Source organism: Chaetodon auriga, chromosome 2 (assembly GCF_051107435.1).
Source record: "Chaetodon auriga isolate fChaAug3 chromosome 2, fChaAug3.hap1, whole genome shotgun sequence".
NCBI lineage: Eukaryota > Metazoa > Chordata > Actinopteri > Chaetodontiformes > Chaetodontidae > Chaetodon > Chaetodon auriga.
The window spans coordinates 16714382-16734198 of record NC_135075.1 but is presented as its reverse complement, the minus strand read 5'-3'; the positions used below and the strand labels follow the sequence as shown (position 1 = coordinate 16734198).

The 19817-nt window shown below is 41.0% G+C and overlaps 1 protein-coding gene across 1 annotated transcript in view; it reads left to right on the top strand.

The window, feature by feature from the left end:
• Positions 1–13434, top strand: part of LOC143330730 (voltage-dependent calcium channel subunit alpha-2/delta-3-like) — a 31183-nt gene extending 17749 nt beyond the window's left edge. Inside the window, exons 13-38 of the mRNA XM_076747480.1 lie at positions 610–688; positions 1713–1846; positions 2314–2331; positions 3821–3892; positions 4349–4429; positions 4524–4598; positions 5486–5569; positions 5839–5910; positions 6026–6087; positions 6199–6266; positions 6418–6463; positions 6577–6674; positions 6810–6903; positions 8416–8511; positions 8634–8755; positions 9413–9490; positions 9590–9651; positions 9724–9768; positions 9849–9911; positions 10918–10988; positions 11086–11161; positions 11397–11437; positions 11878–11933; positions 12083–12200; positions 12323–12749; positions 13321–13434. Coding sequence (XP_076603595.1) covers positions 610–688; positions 1713–1846; positions 2314–2331; positions 3821–3892; positions 4349–4429; positions 4524–4598; positions 5486–5569; positions 5839–5910; positions 6026–6087; positions 6199–6266; positions 6418–6463; positions 6577–6674; positions 6810–6903; positions 8416–8511; positions 8634–8755; positions 9413–9490; positions 9590–9651; positions 9724–9768; positions 9849–9911; positions 10918–10988; positions 11086–11161; positions 11397–11437; positions 11878–11933; positions 12083–12200; positions 12323–12452 — 1941 coding nt within the window. The 3' untranslated portion in view covers positions 12453–12749; positions 13321–13434. The remainder of the gene's footprint in view (positions 1–609; positions 689–1712; positions 1847–2313; positions 2332–3820; positions 3893–4348; positions 4430–4523; positions 4599–5485; positions 5570–5838; positions 5911–6025; positions 6088–6198; positions 6267–6417; positions 6464–6576; positions 6675–6809; positions 6904–8415; positions 8512–8633; positions 8756–9412; positions 9491–9589; positions 9652–9723; positions 9769–9848; positions 9912–10917; positions 10989–11085; positions 11162–11396; positions 11438–11877; positions 11934–12082; positions 12201–12322; positions 12750–13320) is intronic.
• The last annotated feature ends 6383 nt before the right edge of the window (positions 13435–19817 follow it).

Genomic DNA, 19817 nt, shown 5'->3' with positions numbered 1-19817 from the left:
TTTGTTTGCCTCCCTTTGTAAGATCTAAATGCAATTGAAATGAAATGAGCTGCTGTGCCATTCACAAAGCAATAAATACAACAGCTCAGGGGCTTTTGTTCAGTCCTATCAAGCATATGTGTGTTGGCAGTGTTTGGCAGGGTACAGGGCAGTATTTGGCAGGCTACCCCACCCCCCTCATACACCCTCAGGGCTGCTATATGGAAGTCATTCAGTGTTTTCTATATGCTTTATGCTTAGCAAAGCATCTGGAGCCAATGAGCCATGCAGGTTTGGCAAAGTGTCACACAGCGTTCTTTAAAAGGACAGTGGAACATGCCCTCATGCCCAACCCCCACGAAAGAAAATGAGATGAATTTAACTGCAGGGAGGGCAAACTGAAAAGCAAAATCCACAACTTACTGTTAAAAAAAATGACCAAGATGTACTGAGCAAAAAGGGGAAGATTGAAAAGAAAGAGCTGGAAAAGCAGCTCAGTGCTCAGTGTTTCCTCATGAGGATGTAAAAACACGCTGTGACTTCTTGCACCGCAGTCAGATAGAATCAGGACAGGAAGATAAAGCACTCAGAATCACTTTGCATGTTTTCTTGCACGTGTCCTCTGCACAGGTGCGAATATTCCCTTACCTGATTGGACGAGAGTCTGCATTTGCTGATAACCTCAAATGGATGGCTTGTGCCAACAAAGGTTTGGGATTTTTTGATAAACACTTCTCAAGACAGCTTCGTGTCAGAGTGTCGAACATGGGCTGATGTGGTGCTTCTGCGGAGTGACATGATAGGTTGAGGATGTGTGGGTATCCGTGCGGTTCGGCAGTGTATGTGTATGTTACGTGTGTTTTCATGTGTGTATGTGCTGGCTCAGACTCTTTCTGCCAAGAGGCAATGAAGTGGCACTTGGGGGGGGTCAGAGGTCAATCCACTCTAATCCCTCTTCCTGTCAGAGTGTCTCCCCCCTGGCTGCTCGCTGCTGATGGCTCCCACGTGTCAATGCTTCGGATGAGTGCCCTCTGGAAAGGAAAGTCGCAGCCAGGAAAACAGATCACAGGGGGACTGTGGGGACACAAACATCCCTCCCCATTCAGACCCCCGCTGTGGGATAACCTTGCATGTCCAATATGAAGCATTGTCAGCAACAGCAGGAGCTGACAACAAGTCAAATGGCTCCTGTTTCAGTCAAAGCTGAAACACTGGAGATCTGTTTCCTGAGTGGTTCAGTGTAGTCCAGTAATGTCAGGGACATCAGCAGGCGTGGAAAGTAACTAGTTAGTGCAAACATACTGCACGACATTTCAGAGGGAAATATTCCATTATTTTACAGCTGTCATGTCTAGTTGTTTTGCAGATGAACACCGTATGTCATAGACTTAGCTGCAAAATAGTATGTGGCTAGTCAAAGCCCTCTGTGTAACATTTTATCACAGACAAATCTGTCATTAAATCTCAGTGTATCCACTGAACTCCTTGGGAGGAGGGGGAGGTGTGTGTGTGTGTCGAAATTCCGCTTGGTGTCTGGTCAAAATAATGTAAAGGTGCATGGTGGGAAACTTGAACACATGACTTCAGTATTTCTGCAATCTGAGCTACGAGACACAAGATGCTTCTTCCACCACTTGATATTTTCAAGTGTAGCCTTTAATGGTTCAAATGCACTGAGGAAGATGTGTATGCCGTGCCTCATTTTAGGTTAATGTGTGGGTGTTTAATTGCAGGATATTTCAGTCAGATCTCCACCTTAGCAGATGTTCAGGAGAACGTCATGAGGTACCTTCACGTGATGAGCCGCCCGAAGGTTATTGACCACGAACACGACACAGTGTGGACTGAAGCTTACGTGGACAGCGCTGTAAGTCAGTTCCGGCACTTTTACTTCTCATTTTGAAACTGTATCATGACTCTGTGTGATTGTCCAAGCTATCAGCTCTCCTTCCCAATATGCATTTGATTATGAGTGAGGCTGCATGCTTGTATGTACGGAGCAGTAACATGCTAACATGATAACAGGAATCTGTCATGTGCAATGCAAAACAGCACATTGTAATGTATCAGAGAGGTGTTGATATGCCGCATTACATCATACTGAAAGGCGTTCATGTTATTTTGTCCATCCCTGTATCGTACAGTAAGTGTGCACATGTGTGCATCTGCTTTCTCATCATTACTCTTCATGCTGCTGGAATGATTCCTCATTATGAGCTTCATTAATCTGCATGGATCTTCCCCCCATGATACATCTGCATCCACAAAGTCGATGCACAGTGTGAAGGCTTTAACTCACTGGGTAATTCAATCTTTATGCCCCTGTCCTTTCAGCTTTCCCAGGCTCATAAGGTAAATACCTACATGTGATCTGATCTTTACGTGCTCTCAGGTAGAATCATAATTATTAAAAACATAATGTATTTGTTGTCTTATTGTGAAAGAAGGGGGCAGATGCTGTAAGAAATAGTTCTGAACTAGCAGAGAGGAGTTCATGGACAAGTATAAGGTTTCCACTGGGACTCAGTAAATGTGAGTTATATTGTATAAAGTAGAAGTGACTTGAGAGGTTAAATAGCTGCTCATTGTTCCTACTTTTCATCATTATGCTTTAATATTTCCTTGAAAGTCCAAAGTTAGGAGAGGTTCTTCTCTCGGAGGGGCAGGAGCAGTAGAGGAGCATTTTTTTGTACTCCTTTCCAGTATGGAGACGATGAGCATGCACACACTAAAACACGCACATACACACACACACGCACGCACAGAAGGGTTGGGAGATTGTCCTCTGGAGTGTGTGCTCTTGTATCTCAGCCTCAGACACACCATTCATCATTCTGTGGATCATTGCATTTTATCTCCTAAAGCCCATAATAAAACTGACATTGGAGGGGAGACCGAGAGAGAGAGAGAGAGAGAGAGAGAGAGAGAGGTGGAGGTGGTTAGGCATTCTTGGGTTTACCTGTGTGTGTGTGTGTGTGTGTGTGTGTAGGTTGAAGCAGTCCGTTTTCCACTTCCATTGTGTGTTGTGATGAATTTAAGGACCCACCATTCTTCATTTTGTCAAGCTAGCTAGTACACACTGCAGTTCACAGCTCGTTTGCCTCCGATGCATGCACATACACAAATGAACATCAACCACACACACACACACACACACACACACACAAGCACACACACAATCAGCTGTGTCAATTGACGAGGTGAGGGAATAGCAGACCCACTTTTACAGGGCTCATGTGCTTAATTATGTCAGCCTTCATCCTACCGCACTGACCTCGTCTCCTGCTCGGAGCCCTTGTGAGACTCGCAGGCTTCAGGTTGGACAACAGGAAGGCTGTGAGCAGGATCCTGTTTGATTCTGCAGGAAATTCATTTGGGTGCTGCTTTTATACATTTTATACGACTAATAAATGCTAAATCTGTGTCAAATAGTTCTCTGTTTCTAGATCTCGATAGACGTTTGTATGTGCTCTTTACTTAAATCTGTGGCCACCTTTGGCTTAGTGATTGTCAGGCCCTGAAGCTCTTATTCCCCACTCAATGAGTCACGCTCCTCTCCTTTCTATCTGGGAATTTTAATTGAATTTCATGTCAGTTCGGCTGTCTCTTCACTGATAATTAGCTACTGTACGGAAGCTGTGCATTAGCATTCATTAATTTTTCCATTACTCCTTTTTCCTGTTTTACACTCACAAAGGATTTCGTTGAATAGTTTCGAGGCTTTTTAGGAATAGAAGAAACCACTTTGGAATTTCAATTTGTAAACAATAAATACACATGAAGTAATCTTCTGTGTGTGCTTGATTTATGTTCAGTATTTCTTTTATTCTTTTATTGTCAGCTGAACGAGAAAGCGGGCCCAAGCCTGATGACCACAGTTGCCATGCCTGTGTTCAGCACAAAGAATGAAACGGTGAGTGACTGCGTGACACTGAGAAACTAAGTACAGTCACTCAAGTACTGTACTTAAGTGCATTTTTGACATATTTGCACTATTGTTTACTTGATCATTTCCATTTGTTGTTACTAAACTCCCTGGCTGTATGTTCAGTGGTTAAAACTAGCTCCACCTTGATCAGCTACAGCAGTAAAATGCTGCCAACACATTGATGAATCAGCATTAACCATCTAATAATGTCATATACTAAATATATCAGTGACGACTGAACATTTTTTGATGTAACATTTACTTTTACTTTTGATACTTTAAGTACATTTTGCTGGCAAAACTTTTCCTGAAGGACTTCTGCTTCTATTGGAGCCTTTTGGGGGAGGAGTTGAGTACTTCTCCCACAACTGCTGACTGACTGAATATTTATGCAGTTTTCATCTAAAGTTGTGTATGTGTGTTTTGAATCTTTTCATGCAGAAGAACCAGGGTATTCTGTTGGGGGTCGTAGGAACAGACATCCCTCTGCAGGAGCTGATGAAGCTCATCCCCAAACATATGGTGCAGTCAGCTGTTCTTGTACTTTTGCTTTGAGTGAATGAATTTATTAATATGCATTTATTACTTCCTCATGTATCTCATTTTGTGTCTCTAGTTAGGAATCCACGGGTACGCGTTTGCTATCACAAACAATGGCTACATCCTGACACACCCGGACCTCAGACCTTTGGTAACCCACTTTAGAGCAGTCTCACAGCATTCCCTGACTTTACCCTGTTTTTTCTTTTTGTTTTGTCCATGCAACTGTATGCATAACCGAAATGATGAAATGAACGCCTCCGTTAATGAGTGCACACACAGACAAATGTGTTATCTGGTTAGGAGGCTGAATGGGCTCGTATAGTCTGTAATCCCAACCTTTTCCTTTGATGTATGCATGCAGGGATAAAGGCCACTCATAGGGCTGGCTGGCCTGAGATTTCCCAGAGGTAACTTAACACTCGCTGGCAGAGACCACAGCCGCTCGCCCTGGGACCGCTGGTTTCTCAGGAGCTATGGCTGTGCTAGTGGATCTGTGTGTGCCAGTGTTAGTGCTATTCCTCTCTGTGCAACTGTGTGTGTGTTGGTCTGTGTTGGTTTTTTGTGTCTCTCTGTGGCTAAAACTGTGCTGTGGTTGTAGTCATTGACTTCTTGTTTCTTGTGGGCCAGACGACATACAGTAGCAGAGTTTGGCATGTACACTTTAATGCATCGATGTTGACTTGCTTGAATGAGGGTGGATTTCCTATCAATCATATTAATTATTTTTAATCTACCTGGCAGTGTTAATTTCACAGATGATTTGTTAAATAATTACACAGCAAAACTTTCAAAACAAGAGCATACAGCAAGTCTTTGTTTTAACACTGAAACACTGAAGACAGGTCACAGTGAAGCTTTTCAGCACATTTATTTCTTTATTATCAAGCTCATAAATCCTGTGTCACATGCAGAGTTCACAGTTGGGTAAAGATAGATTAGCAGACATGTTTAATCTGTGATTAGACGTTTAGTCACAAAAAATGTCACTTCACAAAAGAGATCATTAAATTATGTGTATTGTGTTCCTGTGTGCAGTATCAGGACGGTCAGAAGAGGAGGAAGCCCAACTACAGCAGCGTGGATCTCTCAGAGGTGGAGTGGGAAGACAAAGATGATATCGTACGTGTTAAAGCCCTAAAAGCCAATGTTATAATAAAAAATCTTACTCTTCAGTGCAAATATATTGTGTGCAACATGAAATGCTAGATGTGCTTTTGTGTACTTTGCAACTGACGCAATGCCTCGATTTCACAGTTTTACTGGATTATACATTCATTAGTCTGTCCAGCAAATTCAAGTCGAGTTATCGAGATTTTCATTAAAATGGCAGCCACATACGGGCTGCTGCATCAGTGACCCAGCCTCGGCTTCTCTGCTTTATCTTCCAGCTGCGCAACGCTATGGTGAACAGGAGGACAGGGACTTTCTCTATGGAGGTGAAGAAGACAGTGGATAGAGGGGTGAGGCTGCAGATAAAGATGTTTAGTGTCTCCCTATCAGATGAGGGTTGTTCTCTCTCTTGTCTCAAGACTAAAGGAGCAAATCTCATCTGCACTTCTTTTGCTCCTCTTTTAGAGACGTGTCCTGAAGATGCACAATGACTATTACTACACTGACATCAAAGGAACACCATTCAGGTGGAGGAAAAGTCTTATTACGTTCCCAAAACGACTTTCTGTCAGTTTATGTCTTGGTTGCAGTTAAACGTGGACTCTCTGCTCAATTCTCCCCCCTGTTTGCGTGTCCAGTGTCGGCGTGGCTCTCTCCAGAGGTCACGGAAAGTACTTCTTCAGAGGAAATGTATCAGTTGAAGCTGGTATGTCACTTCAGCTCTGTCAGTTACTCTATTAACAAAGGCCCGAATGCAGTGAGATGCATGTCACTCTGACCTGCTTGTTTGGGAGGGCTTATTGTATCAGTCTTCTCAGGCTGGCATTGCTGAAGCGTTACTGACTTGTGTTTTTCAGGGCTCCGTGATCTGGAACAGCCAGATGTCGCCCTGGCAGATGAATGGTAACATTGGGGTTATGGAAGTGGGCATTCATGCGTTATGTAGGTTATCCCTCTGCGTTCATCAGGGATGTTGGGGCCTGTGATGTAACAGTGTGGCTCTGTTTGGACCACAGGACTTACTGCAACACAGAGGAGCAGCACGAGCACCGTCACCTGACCCAGATTCAAGCCATCAAGCTCTTCATGACTGGCCGCAGACCACACCTCAAATGTAAGAGACATCTGAGTCCGACCTGAAAGAATTAGACCACTTGGAGCCTGTTTTATCTGTTAGAACAGATATTTTCGGTCATAAGGATCTGTAGTTGTTGATCAGGTCTTTAAAATAGTCCGCAACATTTTGCAGGTGACAGGGAGCTGATCCAGGAGGTGTTATTTGATGCTGTGGTCACTGCTCCTCTGGAGGCCTACTGGACTGGGCTGGCCCTCAACAAGTCAGAGTAAGAGCATTTTGGCACCACTTTATATTCTCTTGTCACTTCAGGCCTAAGTGTTAAGAAGTCATTGGGGGTTTTCTAATAAACCCCTAAATCAGTAAATGTTGGGAAGTCATCTGTAATTATGAATGTTAGAAAATCATTCACGAAAGGTTTTTAAAATAATCCACAATAATGCAACCTAAAAATATTCTTCTGTATGTTTTATATGATCTATAGAAAGTGGCACCCACATTTTTTAAAGAGACATTGGAACCAAATCTGTTTACCATTAATGATCCCTTCATGGTTTGTAGCTTTTCAAGTCTGAAAACAATACTCACATGCCCTTATAAATAACCCTGATTCCAAAAAGTTGGGCTGCAGTTTTACAAAGTGTTCCTGAGCCCATGTAGTAACATCTTTTATACATTCATGTTTTCACAAAGTGGTAAACCTCCCTTCATCCTCGCTTGTGATCGACTGAGCCTTTCCAGGATGCCCCTTTCATAACCAATCATGAAACTGTCACCTGTTACTAATGAACCTGTTTACCTGTGGAATGTTCCAAACAGGTGTTTTTGGAGCATTCCACATCTTTCCCAGTCTTTAGTTGATCCTGTCCCAATTTGTTTGAAACGTGTTGCTGCATCAAATTCAGAATAAGCAGATATTTACATAATTCAATGAAGTTGATGAGGTGAAACATTAAATATATTGTCTTCGTACTGTTTTCATTTGATTATACGTCAAAAAGGAATAGAAAATTCTCTTTCTATTTATGCCTTAAAGCTTCCCAACGTTTTTTGGAATTGAGGTTATACGTTCAGAACAGTGTTGGTTGCTTTAACTATCTCTCCTGTACACACTGTAAACAGATCCCTTCTTAAAGCAATTTCAAGGCAAGAGACAACGGTAAAAAAACAAAATCCAGAGGCCTTGTTTCATGCAAAAATGCATTTTACAGTTCAGGTGGAGCTAATGTGAGGCTTCATCAGTTACCCAAATCAAGTGTGTATCTTCCAAAGTTACAGTCTTTTCAGGATGAATTTTCCTCTTTGTGCTCACCCACACACAGCTTGTACTCCTCTTGCAGTGCAGTGGTGCAGGGACAGCTACACAGAGAGGGAATTTTGTACTTAAAAGACCATAACATCAGAAGATACACACTTGATTTGTTTAACTCAATCTGCTGAAGCCTCATATTAGCTTCGGCTGCACTTAAGAGCTCATTTTTGCTCTAGATGAAAGGACTATGGGTTTAGTCCTACATTACTTTCAATAGAACTATAGTAAGACAGGTTTCTGTTACAGCCAGCATGTACAGGAGGAGCAATCACAGTGACAAAACCAGTTTCAATGCACTTAGACTTCTGCTTTAACACGCCTTCACAGTTCACTTTAATGAGCAGAATCGTGGTCACACTGCATGGACACATTTAGATTGTTCTACATCATGCTAACAAAAGAAAAATCTAAATTATACGCGGCTGCACAGATGTGTTTATGTGGCACTGCTCTGCATGATACCCACAGGAACTCAGACAAAGGAGTGGAGATTGCTTTCCTGGGTACACGAACTGGCCTGTCGAGAACCAACCTGTTTGTACCCGCCGACCAGCTCTCCAATCAGTGAGTGCCGCTTCTGGACGTCTCTCTAATCATTACTTACAGCACGAGGCGCCGTCGTGATTGCGCTTGATGAATCTGATCCCTCACTCCTCACCTCAGATTAATTCTCTGTGCCTCCTCAGAGACTTCCTGACAGCCGAGGACAAGGAGGGTGTGTTTAATGCTGATCACTTCCCTCTGTGGTACAAGAGAGCAGCAGAGCAGGTCCCCGGTACATTTGTCTACTCCATCCCCTTCAGCACAGGTATGCACAACAAAACCACAGATCAGAGATTGTAGCTCTCCTGTGCAGTGCAGGAGAAAACTTCCCTCAGCCCACACATTCATCTATTGCTTCTGAGTGATCTGCATCGTACAATATACAAGTCGCTCTTAACTGACTTCAATTACTGAGTGCATTTTATAAGGCACTTTTTGGAAATCCATCCATAGCTTTAGTCATCCAGCATTTAACATCTTAATCAGTCTTTTTCTATGTCCCTCATCCTGTTATGGATTGTGGCTTTTACTGGTTTTCACTGATAGGAAGTGCAGCACAGCTCACCTCCCTCACAGCTTTTGTGCAGTTAATGTGGCCCACGTTCAGCCTGCTGGCCTGAGGAGGGACCATTCAGCTTCGCTCTCCATGACATTTACCATCTTTCCTCTGTTAATGATGACTGCATCGGCTCGGGCTTTGCCATCATAACCTAAAATGTCCAATCACAGCACCCATTTCAGAATTATCAGTCATCTGGCTGTAGAAAAAGCTCTGACTGAACTCCTTTAATGCAAAGAAATGCACTGGTACTGCGGTTTCTGTTGGGCCTGCCGACTGAGGCTGCTGAGCAAAGGGCACCATCTAGTGAGCAGGAAGTGTAATCAAACGACTTGTAATTCATCCTCTGCTCTTCCTCTCCAGCTTTGGAAAACAAGAGTGTGGTTTTGGCCAGCACAGCAATTCAGCTCCTTGATGACAGAAAGTCTCCCATCGTTGCAGGTAACAACCTCTAAACCATCTTCATGTCATTATTATCTTCATGTTTATGCTTATTTTTGGATATTGCGCGGTCTCTCATGTGCTCGGTCTTGTGCTCAGCTGTTGGGATCCAGATGAAGCTGGAGTTCTTTCAGAGGAAGTTCTGGACGGCCTGCAGACAGGTAACTACTCAACAACACAAAACGAGCTCCCTGATTGGGTGTGAAGCTAAACTACTTGTGTTTTGTGCTCAGTGTACAGCTCTGGACGGAAAATGTAGCATTAGCTGCGATAACGAGGTAAGAACATAAGTCTTTGCTTTGTGTATTCTTCTCAGGTTCATTTGTTAACATACTGTTTTTATTCACCCTCCTCACAGGATATTAACTGTTATCTCATTGACAACAATGGCTTCATTCTTGTCACAGAGGAGCAATCTCAGGTACTGTTTGCATGTTTGTTTATACATGTTTACAACTATGAACAAAATAATGGAAACACATAAACATATCCATTAAATGTTTTCCCAGAAGACTCAAGCATGTGTTTAGAGCAACACTGGACCATTCTTCCAAAAAGGAAAGTTGTAAGATCTTGAAGAAAATAGGATGAAACATAGGGAACGGTGGTGAAGTCTACTTTGTATTTTGCGCTTCAGAACATCCCACAGAGATTGAGTAAATGTTTAGGTTTGATGATGTAAGTGGTCACACACTGTACCACAGTATCCACCCTAACTGTACAAAACGTCGGTGTAGTTTTGTTAATTGTGTGTCCAGTGGTGGAATGTAACTAAGTACATATTACTGTACTTAACAGCAACTGAGGTACTTATACTTTACTTGAGAATTTCCATGTTATGCAATGTTATACTTCTACAATACATCTCAAAGGTGAATATTTTACTTTTTACTATGCACATTTGTCTGGCAGCTGAAGGTACTTTTCAGATTGCAGTTGTTCATACATTTTCTGCAACTGAGAACCATGTATCTCCATGTTTGGTGATTTTGAATGTTTCTGATTAACTGAAGGATTAAATGGGTTGAGAAAATTCTCCTACTTCTTAATGTAGATAAACACTTTAAAAACCCTCTTGGATTAATTGGAAAGTGCATCGTCACAAAGCTGAAAACAGGGCTGTTTTTCGGAGCTCATGAAAAGTTGACCTTTTTTGGAGATAGCTGGTTTTCACAGGGCAGCAACACTACAAATAAATGATGATCTTATAGAATATGATGCACAGCTGTAGGTTAAACTAAAACAGTGGTTAAAATGAGGTCTACATCAGTAAAATTTAAATTAGTTTAAATTAGAAAAATTTTTAATTCTCAATTAGTTGCACACCCTTAACTGATCACTTAATTGGATGTTCCAGTTATTTTGTCCACCCAGTGTGTGTGTGTTAAGCTATGTGCTTGTGTGCTTTGACACAACTTCTCTCTCAGACAGGGCTCTTCTTTGGAGAGGTGGAGGGTGCTGTTATGAACAAACTTCTCCAAATGGGGTCCTTCAAAAGGTCTGAGACACGATACAACATTCCCCCCGAGCCCTGCACTGCTACATTAAACCTTGTTGTGATGCGTGTCATGTTTGCTGCTCCGTGTGTGTTGCAGGATCACGCTGTATGATTACCAGGCCCTTTGCAAAGAGTACGCCGGGAGCAGCGACAGTGCACGCACTCTATCAGACGTGAGTGACAGAACATCAGCTGGTGGATATGTGGTACACCACTGTACATCTGCATTTGTATGACCTGAGTCAAAATCAGCAGCGTAGATACCTTTTTCAGGGTTTGTGATGACACTGTGTGTAACATCAGCATACTGTAGGGACTCAAAATGAACTGAGACACTGAAACAACCTTAAACATGATTTCATTTTTGCATACAGATTCTAACATTATGTGTTTTTCTCTCTCTTCCAGCCCTTCTCCGTTGTTAAGTGGCTTCTGACTGAACTTGTTATGTAAGAGAAACACAAAAAATGTTACAGATATGATGTTCATAATGTGGGAATGCTTCGTAATGACAGTATATCAATTAAAATTATTGTTATTGATAGGAACAACAGTAAGTTTTAAAATATCATTGGTTTCATCAGTTTAATAACTCAGCTAAAATTACATTTACATGTTACATCCTATCTACTGTCTGCTGATATTAATAACCCAGCATGTCAACCAGTAACCAGCAGACACTGTTAATGGTTACTTAAGACTTGTTATGTTTGGTTTATGTTCTTAAATGGTAATAATGTCTTCATTAAATATTTATACTCTTTTATCAAGACATTAAGCTTTAGGTAGTGCATATCCTTGTGTTCACTCATATTAATAGCTATTTTCTCAAAACTGTCACTGGAAACATTTGCTTCAATATGACATTTGTCTGTTTTTTTCTCTAAAGTTTTCTGCTAGAATTTAACCTGTACAGCTGGTGGAACGTGGATCTTTCAGTCACAGGTAACTGTGGTTGATAAATATATGTTCCAGGCATGGAGGTGTGAGAGCGAGAGAGAGAGAGTGTGATTGAAAGCTGGAAATCTTCTCTGTGTATCTGCGGCTTTGTCAGCTTCTGCCAGTCACTTAAACTTGCTTTGTCACACATTCAGCTCAGAGATCTCGGGGTAAAACCATGATGGTGCCATGTGACACAGAGTACCCTGCCTTTGTCTCTGAACGCACCATCAAAGAAACAACAGGAAACATCGACTGTGAGGGCTGTATCAGGTACTGCTTTAGGCTTCTTAAAATAGTTCATAGTATCTCTCTATATTCAACAGTAGATGTCCAGTCTGCTACTATTCACTGTAACATTTTAACTCTGGTCACTGTCTCTGTTTGGGCTGCAGATCTTTTGTCATACAGCAGATTCCCAGCAGCAACCTCTTCATGGTTGTTGTGGACAATAAGTGTGACTGCAGCAGTGCTCCTCCAGTAACCATGGACCCCATTGAGATCATGTATATCCTTTCTAGATAAACCACAAATGTTTGATATGTGCTTTTTTTCAGCTCATGAGTAGTTAGATCATGAGAACACTTACTGACAGTGAGAATTATTTCATTTCCTCTTTAGAGTTAATTTTATAACCACCTAAGTCTTCAGTTTCATGTCGGGCTAAATGAGTTGTGTGTGTGATCTGAACTTGTAACCAAGTCCTGGTGATGTATTTACACCCTTGACACCTTTGAACACAATGAGTCACTAAAATGTGACAGACTGAAGTTTCAGAAGGACAGGAAGAAGCCTGAATCATGTCATCCGTTCCACCCTGAGGTATGAGACTGTGTGTTTGTCTGCATACAAGTGCAAGTCAACAAAACTCCAACTTGTCTTTGCTTTTTGAGTTATGCATGAATTAATATGTATAACATATAAGATGTTAATTAGCTAGAGGTGCAAACCAGGCTAGTGGTTTCCCCCTGCTTCCAGTCTACATGCTAAGCTAAGCTAACTGGTTGCTGTATCTTCCAGTTGTGGAAACCAGTTGCAATGCTTTATTCATCCATGAGGAGGAGCAGTGATCATGAAAGCTCAAACCATTTACTGCCATGAGACTGCTGCAGTTTGCCCTTTCTAATGTAAGTTTTGGCAGCCAAAGAGGCTCCAGCTGGGGGCAGCAATTGAGAGTGGCTGGGCTGTAATGATGCTGCAGTGTTCCCAGATCTCAGTAGTCACTTTTATTTGTATGGTGTTATCATGATCAATCGAAATGAGAGTCAAAGCAATGAGATTAAGATCCACAGCTCACATCTATTAGCTTCCACTATTGTCTTTTCCAAACAGTACAAGTTGTATCCACCCCGTTGATATTCATATCATACCCTGATGACTGTGTCCTGTGCAGGAAAATGCCATGGAGTGTGGTTCAGCAACATGCCTGTCCAGTCGTCTAACAGCAGCTCTGCTCCCTCTGATAGCGGCGACCATCAGCAGGTGACCATTAGTGGCAGAACTGGACTTCAGTAAGGACTAAATCAACAAGATGAAGCTTATAAACACATAGAGAACATTCAGAAATGAATTTGCTCATACCTCTGCAAAAGGCAGCGCTCTACTCAGAAAAAATCTTTATCTGTAGCACTGAGACTCACATCCATTAATGCAGAAAACATAAATGATGTGGTGCAGCAAAAGAAAATGAGACTAATGGGAGTGCTTGGTGACGTTGCTCAGAGCATCAGACCACTGACAGTTTGCCATATTGTCCTGAATGTGTGCTGAGATGAGATGAGATGAGATGAGAGAAAGAAATGCAGTATGTTAACAGTAAAAACAAAGAGTACAGCCATTGCTTGTCAAAGAAGGAGTGCAGGTGTTTCTTGTCAAAGTATAAAACAGGTCCTTTGTGACTGTAAGACATTAAATGTGTTTGTTTATTTGTTGTTGGGAAAAAAATGAAGGCTTATGCAAAAGTCTGCAGAATGTAAAATGCACTTTTTGTCGTATGTGAAAATAATGCAGAACGGCTCATATTTTTGGCAGTAAATGGCCAAAAACAAGCGACAGTGCCATCGTAGTTTTCTTCCTTCCAATAGTTTAAGTTTATTTTACAACCAAATTCTGTTTGATGTTATAATATGGATCATGTAAAATACCTGAGAGGAAACGGAACATTTGAACTTGCTTTATTCTGCCAGTTTCTTCTTGTTTTAAAGCAGAAGACATTTCAGACAAGCTATAGATGCATGAGGAAGATGACAGAATGATACATCCATCCAGTCATAATTTGTCAAGGTGACCACAGACTCCTAATCACATGTTTAAGAAAGCTGATGAATAAATACAAAGAAATATTGTCGTTCCTTTAGCTGTTGTGTCCGTTTCCATCTGTGTGTGTGTGTGTGTGTGTGTGTGTGTGTGTGTGTGTGTGTGTGTGTGTGTGTGTTGAGATCAATTTTGATCTAAAAGCTAAACTGAAATGCCGGAACCCATGCAGTGTTTTGTATGTCATAAACCACAGCTTTAGTATTGGATCTGGCTGTAAAACTTGGAAAACATTGGTTTGGTCTGGAAAAAAGATGTTGCAGCAGTCTAACATCAGTCTAGATTATAGTAGTCGACTTTAAACAACTTTACATTTCTAACAGTTCTTTGCTGGGCTGTCTCATCTTTATACAGTACAGACAGTTTCAGTGTGTCTGCAAGGTGCTGTACACCATGTCCTTCTGGGCTGAAGCAGCTGGTTCCTCAGAGATGGTGGAGTACAAATGGCATGTGTCATACTGGGAATAGAAAAAAAACATCTGTAGCATCTATTAATATATATGACAAATACATTAAACATTGTACCTCATGTCAGACTTACGTTCTCATTTTCAGACTCCTGCCTTTTCACTTCCTCAGAATCTGTTTGTGACAAAGACAAAATAAAATGAACCAGCAGTTAAGAGACCAATTCTATAACATCTCTTCTCATATAATATTCTGACCACATGTGAAAAAGAGTCTTCAACACAAGCAGGGGGTTTGTTTTTGTCTCAGTGGAGCGGTAGTCTCTCACACGTGTGGTTTACTTGCAGTTTCTTAATGTAGGTCTTGCAGGTCCTGCGTGTTTGTTTAATGCTGTTGATTTCTACAATAGTTATTTTTAGTGGCTTTGAGCTTTGTGAACTCTGCTCAGCTGATAGATATGCACCTGTGTCAAGTGTTGAAATGAAAATGTCGCACACAACAAGGAAAATCAGGCAAAGACCCAAATGCAGAGTATGAAGTTGGACAATGATGGTGATCAACAGGCAGACGTCTGATGTACAATGATACAATTTCAGCCCTCCAAGTGAGTACCTTCTCGAGCTTACATATATTTGATCTTAAAACGAAGTATTAAAAAAATTATGGGGAGTGGTTTTGATTTTTGTCATCAGTATTAAACAGTTCAAGTGAACACCCATATAAACACACATTCTGACTTTATCAAAGAAATTAACACAGTTCTCACCAGCTCTTCTTTTGTTCCAGAAAACTGCTGAAATCATTACAAAAATGCCCATAGTTACTCCACAACCAGCCACGGCGACTAGAAACCACCACCGTCTCCACTTTTCTGCTGTGAGACACCAGCCATAAATAAGCAACCAGAAAGTCATAAAGTGCCAGATTGCTTCTCACAACATTAAAACCAAAAAGCAGGAAGATATAAAACTAACTGAAAGTATTGCTTTGTTACTGATATAAGGTAATTGATTAAATTATAAACATCATTTAATCTCTGTGAGCAAGTTGAGGGCATGATAAGAATTAAAATGACTCAAAAGGTATTAAATATGGAATTTCTTTTCACAATGGCAGTATACAGTGTGTGTCTACTAAAGGTGAGACAGTAAGTATTTCCATCTTTAAAATAGAAAACTTCTTCAAATTTTATATCATGTCTAACCGTTTCTGAAGATAACTTGCTAAATGTGTCAAGTTTCCAAAAGAAAAACGTACAAACGACAAGTGACTATGTCACTGTAGACTGTTTTCTCATGCTAATGTCAGGATATGCAGTACTGCATGTGTGAGGAATTCACTCACCTGAAGCTGTATTCAGAGGGGCTGCAGAAAGGGAGCCATCTTTAATGCCAGGAATACTAACACTCGAACCTAGTAAGTGCACAGCCACAAACATTTTTAAAACATCTACAGCAAAGCATTTTGATGTAATGCTAAGAATCTTTAATTCTTCACCAGATTTTGGATTCATGGAGATCATACTATCTGTTTCTTGAAGGCACAAAAACATATCAACATTAAAACTATATATAGCATTTAGTCTGTAAATGGTTACTCTAAACATATTAAATGTTTTACATGTGCATCAACATTATCATGTGAGTGACCAATGTCACATGTAAAGTTACCTGATGTCAGTTTTACAGGAGTGGAAGCGCTCCACCTGTTATCAGTCAGACCTGGTGGATAAAAAGATGAAGACCTCCTCAGGCTGAGATACTGAAGTGCTGTATGTAATGATGTTCTGGCTGCTATTCTATTTCTCTATATATAAAGCCTCTGGTCGTACTAAGTGTTGGTATTGTTGGGGTCCTGCTCGACTCCTTCTCCATGATACCTACAATAAGAGAAGACACATCTGGGATGACATTTCCTGTGTGGATAAATAAATTAATGTTTCTGTAGTCTGATTATTTGTGTATTTCTATTTTGTATGTTTTTAGTATGGACCCCAGTTCATAATAAGCATACAGTTGCAATCAAAACTATGAAACCCCCATTGCATATTAGGCTTATTGGCAGAATATACAATTTCTCAGCTGTTTGCAATAAGAAAATTACACAAGAACTTTTTAAGTAGTTCAATGAAACAAATATTACAAGGGTTCAGATAGAAGTTCAACACAAAATGCTACTTTTAATGATCACTGCAGTCTCAAAATTATTCAACCCCTTCTTGACAAGCATCTTCAATACTTAGTAGAGCACCCTTTTGGGGTTAGGATTAGGGTTAGTTATGGTTAGCTGTTATGACCTGTTGCAAACATGATGCATAACCACACACCAGCTTCTGACAGCTTTACTGAGGAATCTTAGCCCATTCCTCACGGGCAATGGCCTCCAGTTCAGTAATATTCTTGGGTGTGGGTTGTGCAACCGCCTTCTTCAAATCCCACCAGAGATTTTCTATGGGGTTCAAGTCAGACGACTGTCATGGCCACTCTAGAATCTTCCATTTCTTCTTCTGAAACCAAGCCTTGGTGGACTTTGAGGCATGCCTGGGATCATTGTCCTGTTGGAAGGTCCAATGACGCCCAAGCTTCAGCTTCCTCACAGACTACATGACATTTTTTCCTATGATTTCCTGAAACTTGACTAAATTCATCGTGCCCTCCACACGCTGCAGGTTTCCAGCCCCAGAGAATCACTAAGCCACCGCCATGCTTCACTGTAGGGGTGTTCTTTTCAGCATATGCTTCATTCTTCTTCCTCTAGACATACCGCTGTTCCATAGGCCCGAAAAGTTCCAGTTTGTTTCATCATATTACGCTCAATACGCATCAAGCGTATTGAGTGTATGGAGCCGACTCTTGTGCTTTTGGGTCAGTAGCGGTGTGTCCGGTGGTGTGTCTGGGCATGGAGCCCTTCAGTGTTTAGTATGCACCTTACTGTGCAAACTGAAACCTCAGTGCCTGCTGCCACCAAGTCTTGCTGCAGGTGTTTTGCAATCACGCAAGGGTTTTTGACCATTTACCTCCTCAGGAACCTGGTGGCAGCCGCTGATAGTTTCCTCTTTCTGCCACGTCCAGATAGTGTAGCCACTGTTTCTTTAACTTCAAACTTACAAACGATGCTTCCAACTGTATCTCTAGGAACATTCAGAGCTTTTGCCATCTTTTTGTATCCTTTTCCTTGTTTGTCCAAGGCAATGATCTCTTCTCTGAACTATTTGGACAATTCTTTTGACTTAGTCATAGGTCTAAGATGCAATCAAACGTCAATCTCAACAGACTCCTAGCCAGCTAGTCCAGGTATTTATGTGTTCTATCTCAAGCACACCTGAACTAATGAAGCCCTTGATTAGTTGCACTAAGTGTGCTTGAAACAGGGGGCTGGGTCATTTTGATGAGTTGCATCAGGTGTGCTTGAGACAGGGGGTTGAATAATTTTGGCTGTAGTAGTGATTAAAAGATGCATTTTGTGTTGAATTTGGATAAAAACCATGGTAATATTAGTTTTATTAAACTATTTCAACTGTTCTTGTCTACTTTGTTTATTACAAACAGCTGAAGAATTGTACATTTTGCCAATAAGCCTATTATGAAATGGGGGTGAATAATTTTAATTGCAACTGTATATATGTATGCTCACTGCATATTGATTTAATTCTGAAGTGACAAATTTTTCAAATAACATGAAATTAAAAAGACTCAAAGGTGCAATCATTCTATAAAGTGTACATAATTTACACTTTGGCAATTGGCTTCATTAATACATCTTATTCTAAGTTTCACCGGATGTGTTATGTCACATACAGTAAAGGTACTGTAGCACGTGTATTCATGTCTTCTCTCACTTACCAGTCAAGCTGCATCCATCACTACGAGGAGACAAAGAGTTTGGTTCACGTCCCAAACTGTAATCACAGCTGGCATCCCTTTGTTCAATTAGACGTACACAATTCAGGAAATCATCGATTGTGACATTAAACTGGCAGAACCACTGTTTGGTTTGTGTGGTTCTTTTCGGGTTGATAGTGGTTGTTACAACTGGATCACTTGCTTCCCCAAAGTACAGGTTACATCTCGTATCATGATGAGCAGATTCAGGCAGAGAGCAAGTAAAGAGAACGGAGTCACCATGAAAATGCTGAGCACTCATCTGTGGTTTTAGACCTATGAGAAGATGAACAAAAATTCAATACACATAACGTACGAGTCTGCTGTCAAGCAAACTTATGTCTGTGGTTTCAAACGGGGTGGAAATTCACAGAAAGCCCACTGTGATAAAAACACCACAGACATAATGCTAAAATCATAAGCCTGTGTGTCATCTGATATGTTCCTGATATGTTGCATAATAATGTAAAGATGTGTAGTCTGTTATTTCTGAGAATACCAAATTTTCTGACACAATAAAACAATTTATCAAACTAACAAAAATCATATGTGCATCACCTTTGCCCACAGGTGGCATTTCAGTGGGAATGGAGGTTGTTAATTCAAAGTTTATCCCTTCATTTTGGTTTGGAACCCCTGAAGACAAATTCATACATGAAATGTAACAACACACCACTTTTCTTTTACTGATACTGTAACAAGACAAAATAATTTGAGCAGAAACAGTCACTCACTTTCATTGTGTATAGAGACGGAGGATGTGTCACTGTGTGGAGATGTAGAATTTAACTCTCCAAACTTTACAGTGTAATAACATTTCACTTGAACCTCAGCAGGTGAACTCTGATGTGGCATCCACAGCAGATCAGTTCCTGTCAGTGTCTGCAGACAAGAGGAGTCTCCAACATTTCCTTTGCTTACAGTGTAGAAAAAACACTGAGACACAGAAATAGACAATGGAGTCTGACAGTTCAGTGTGACTGACTCTGTCTCTGTGATCATCGATGGATTCACGGTCAGTTTAGGTGGTGGAAGAAGAGCTGAAAATTTTAGCACATGTTGGATTAAACAACTGATATTTGAATCTATTTAAACAACATTTCCAATGATACATTTATAATGGCAGAGAAGAATCATTGAAAATCTTCAAGCACATCGTCTGACAGCCTGACCTCCATGTCGAGGACGACTGTGCTGTTTGAACTCATACTGTAGCAAGTTACTAAAATATTCAGAAAAGCAGTGTTCACTCACTGTATATGATGATGGAGGATGTGTCACTGTGTGG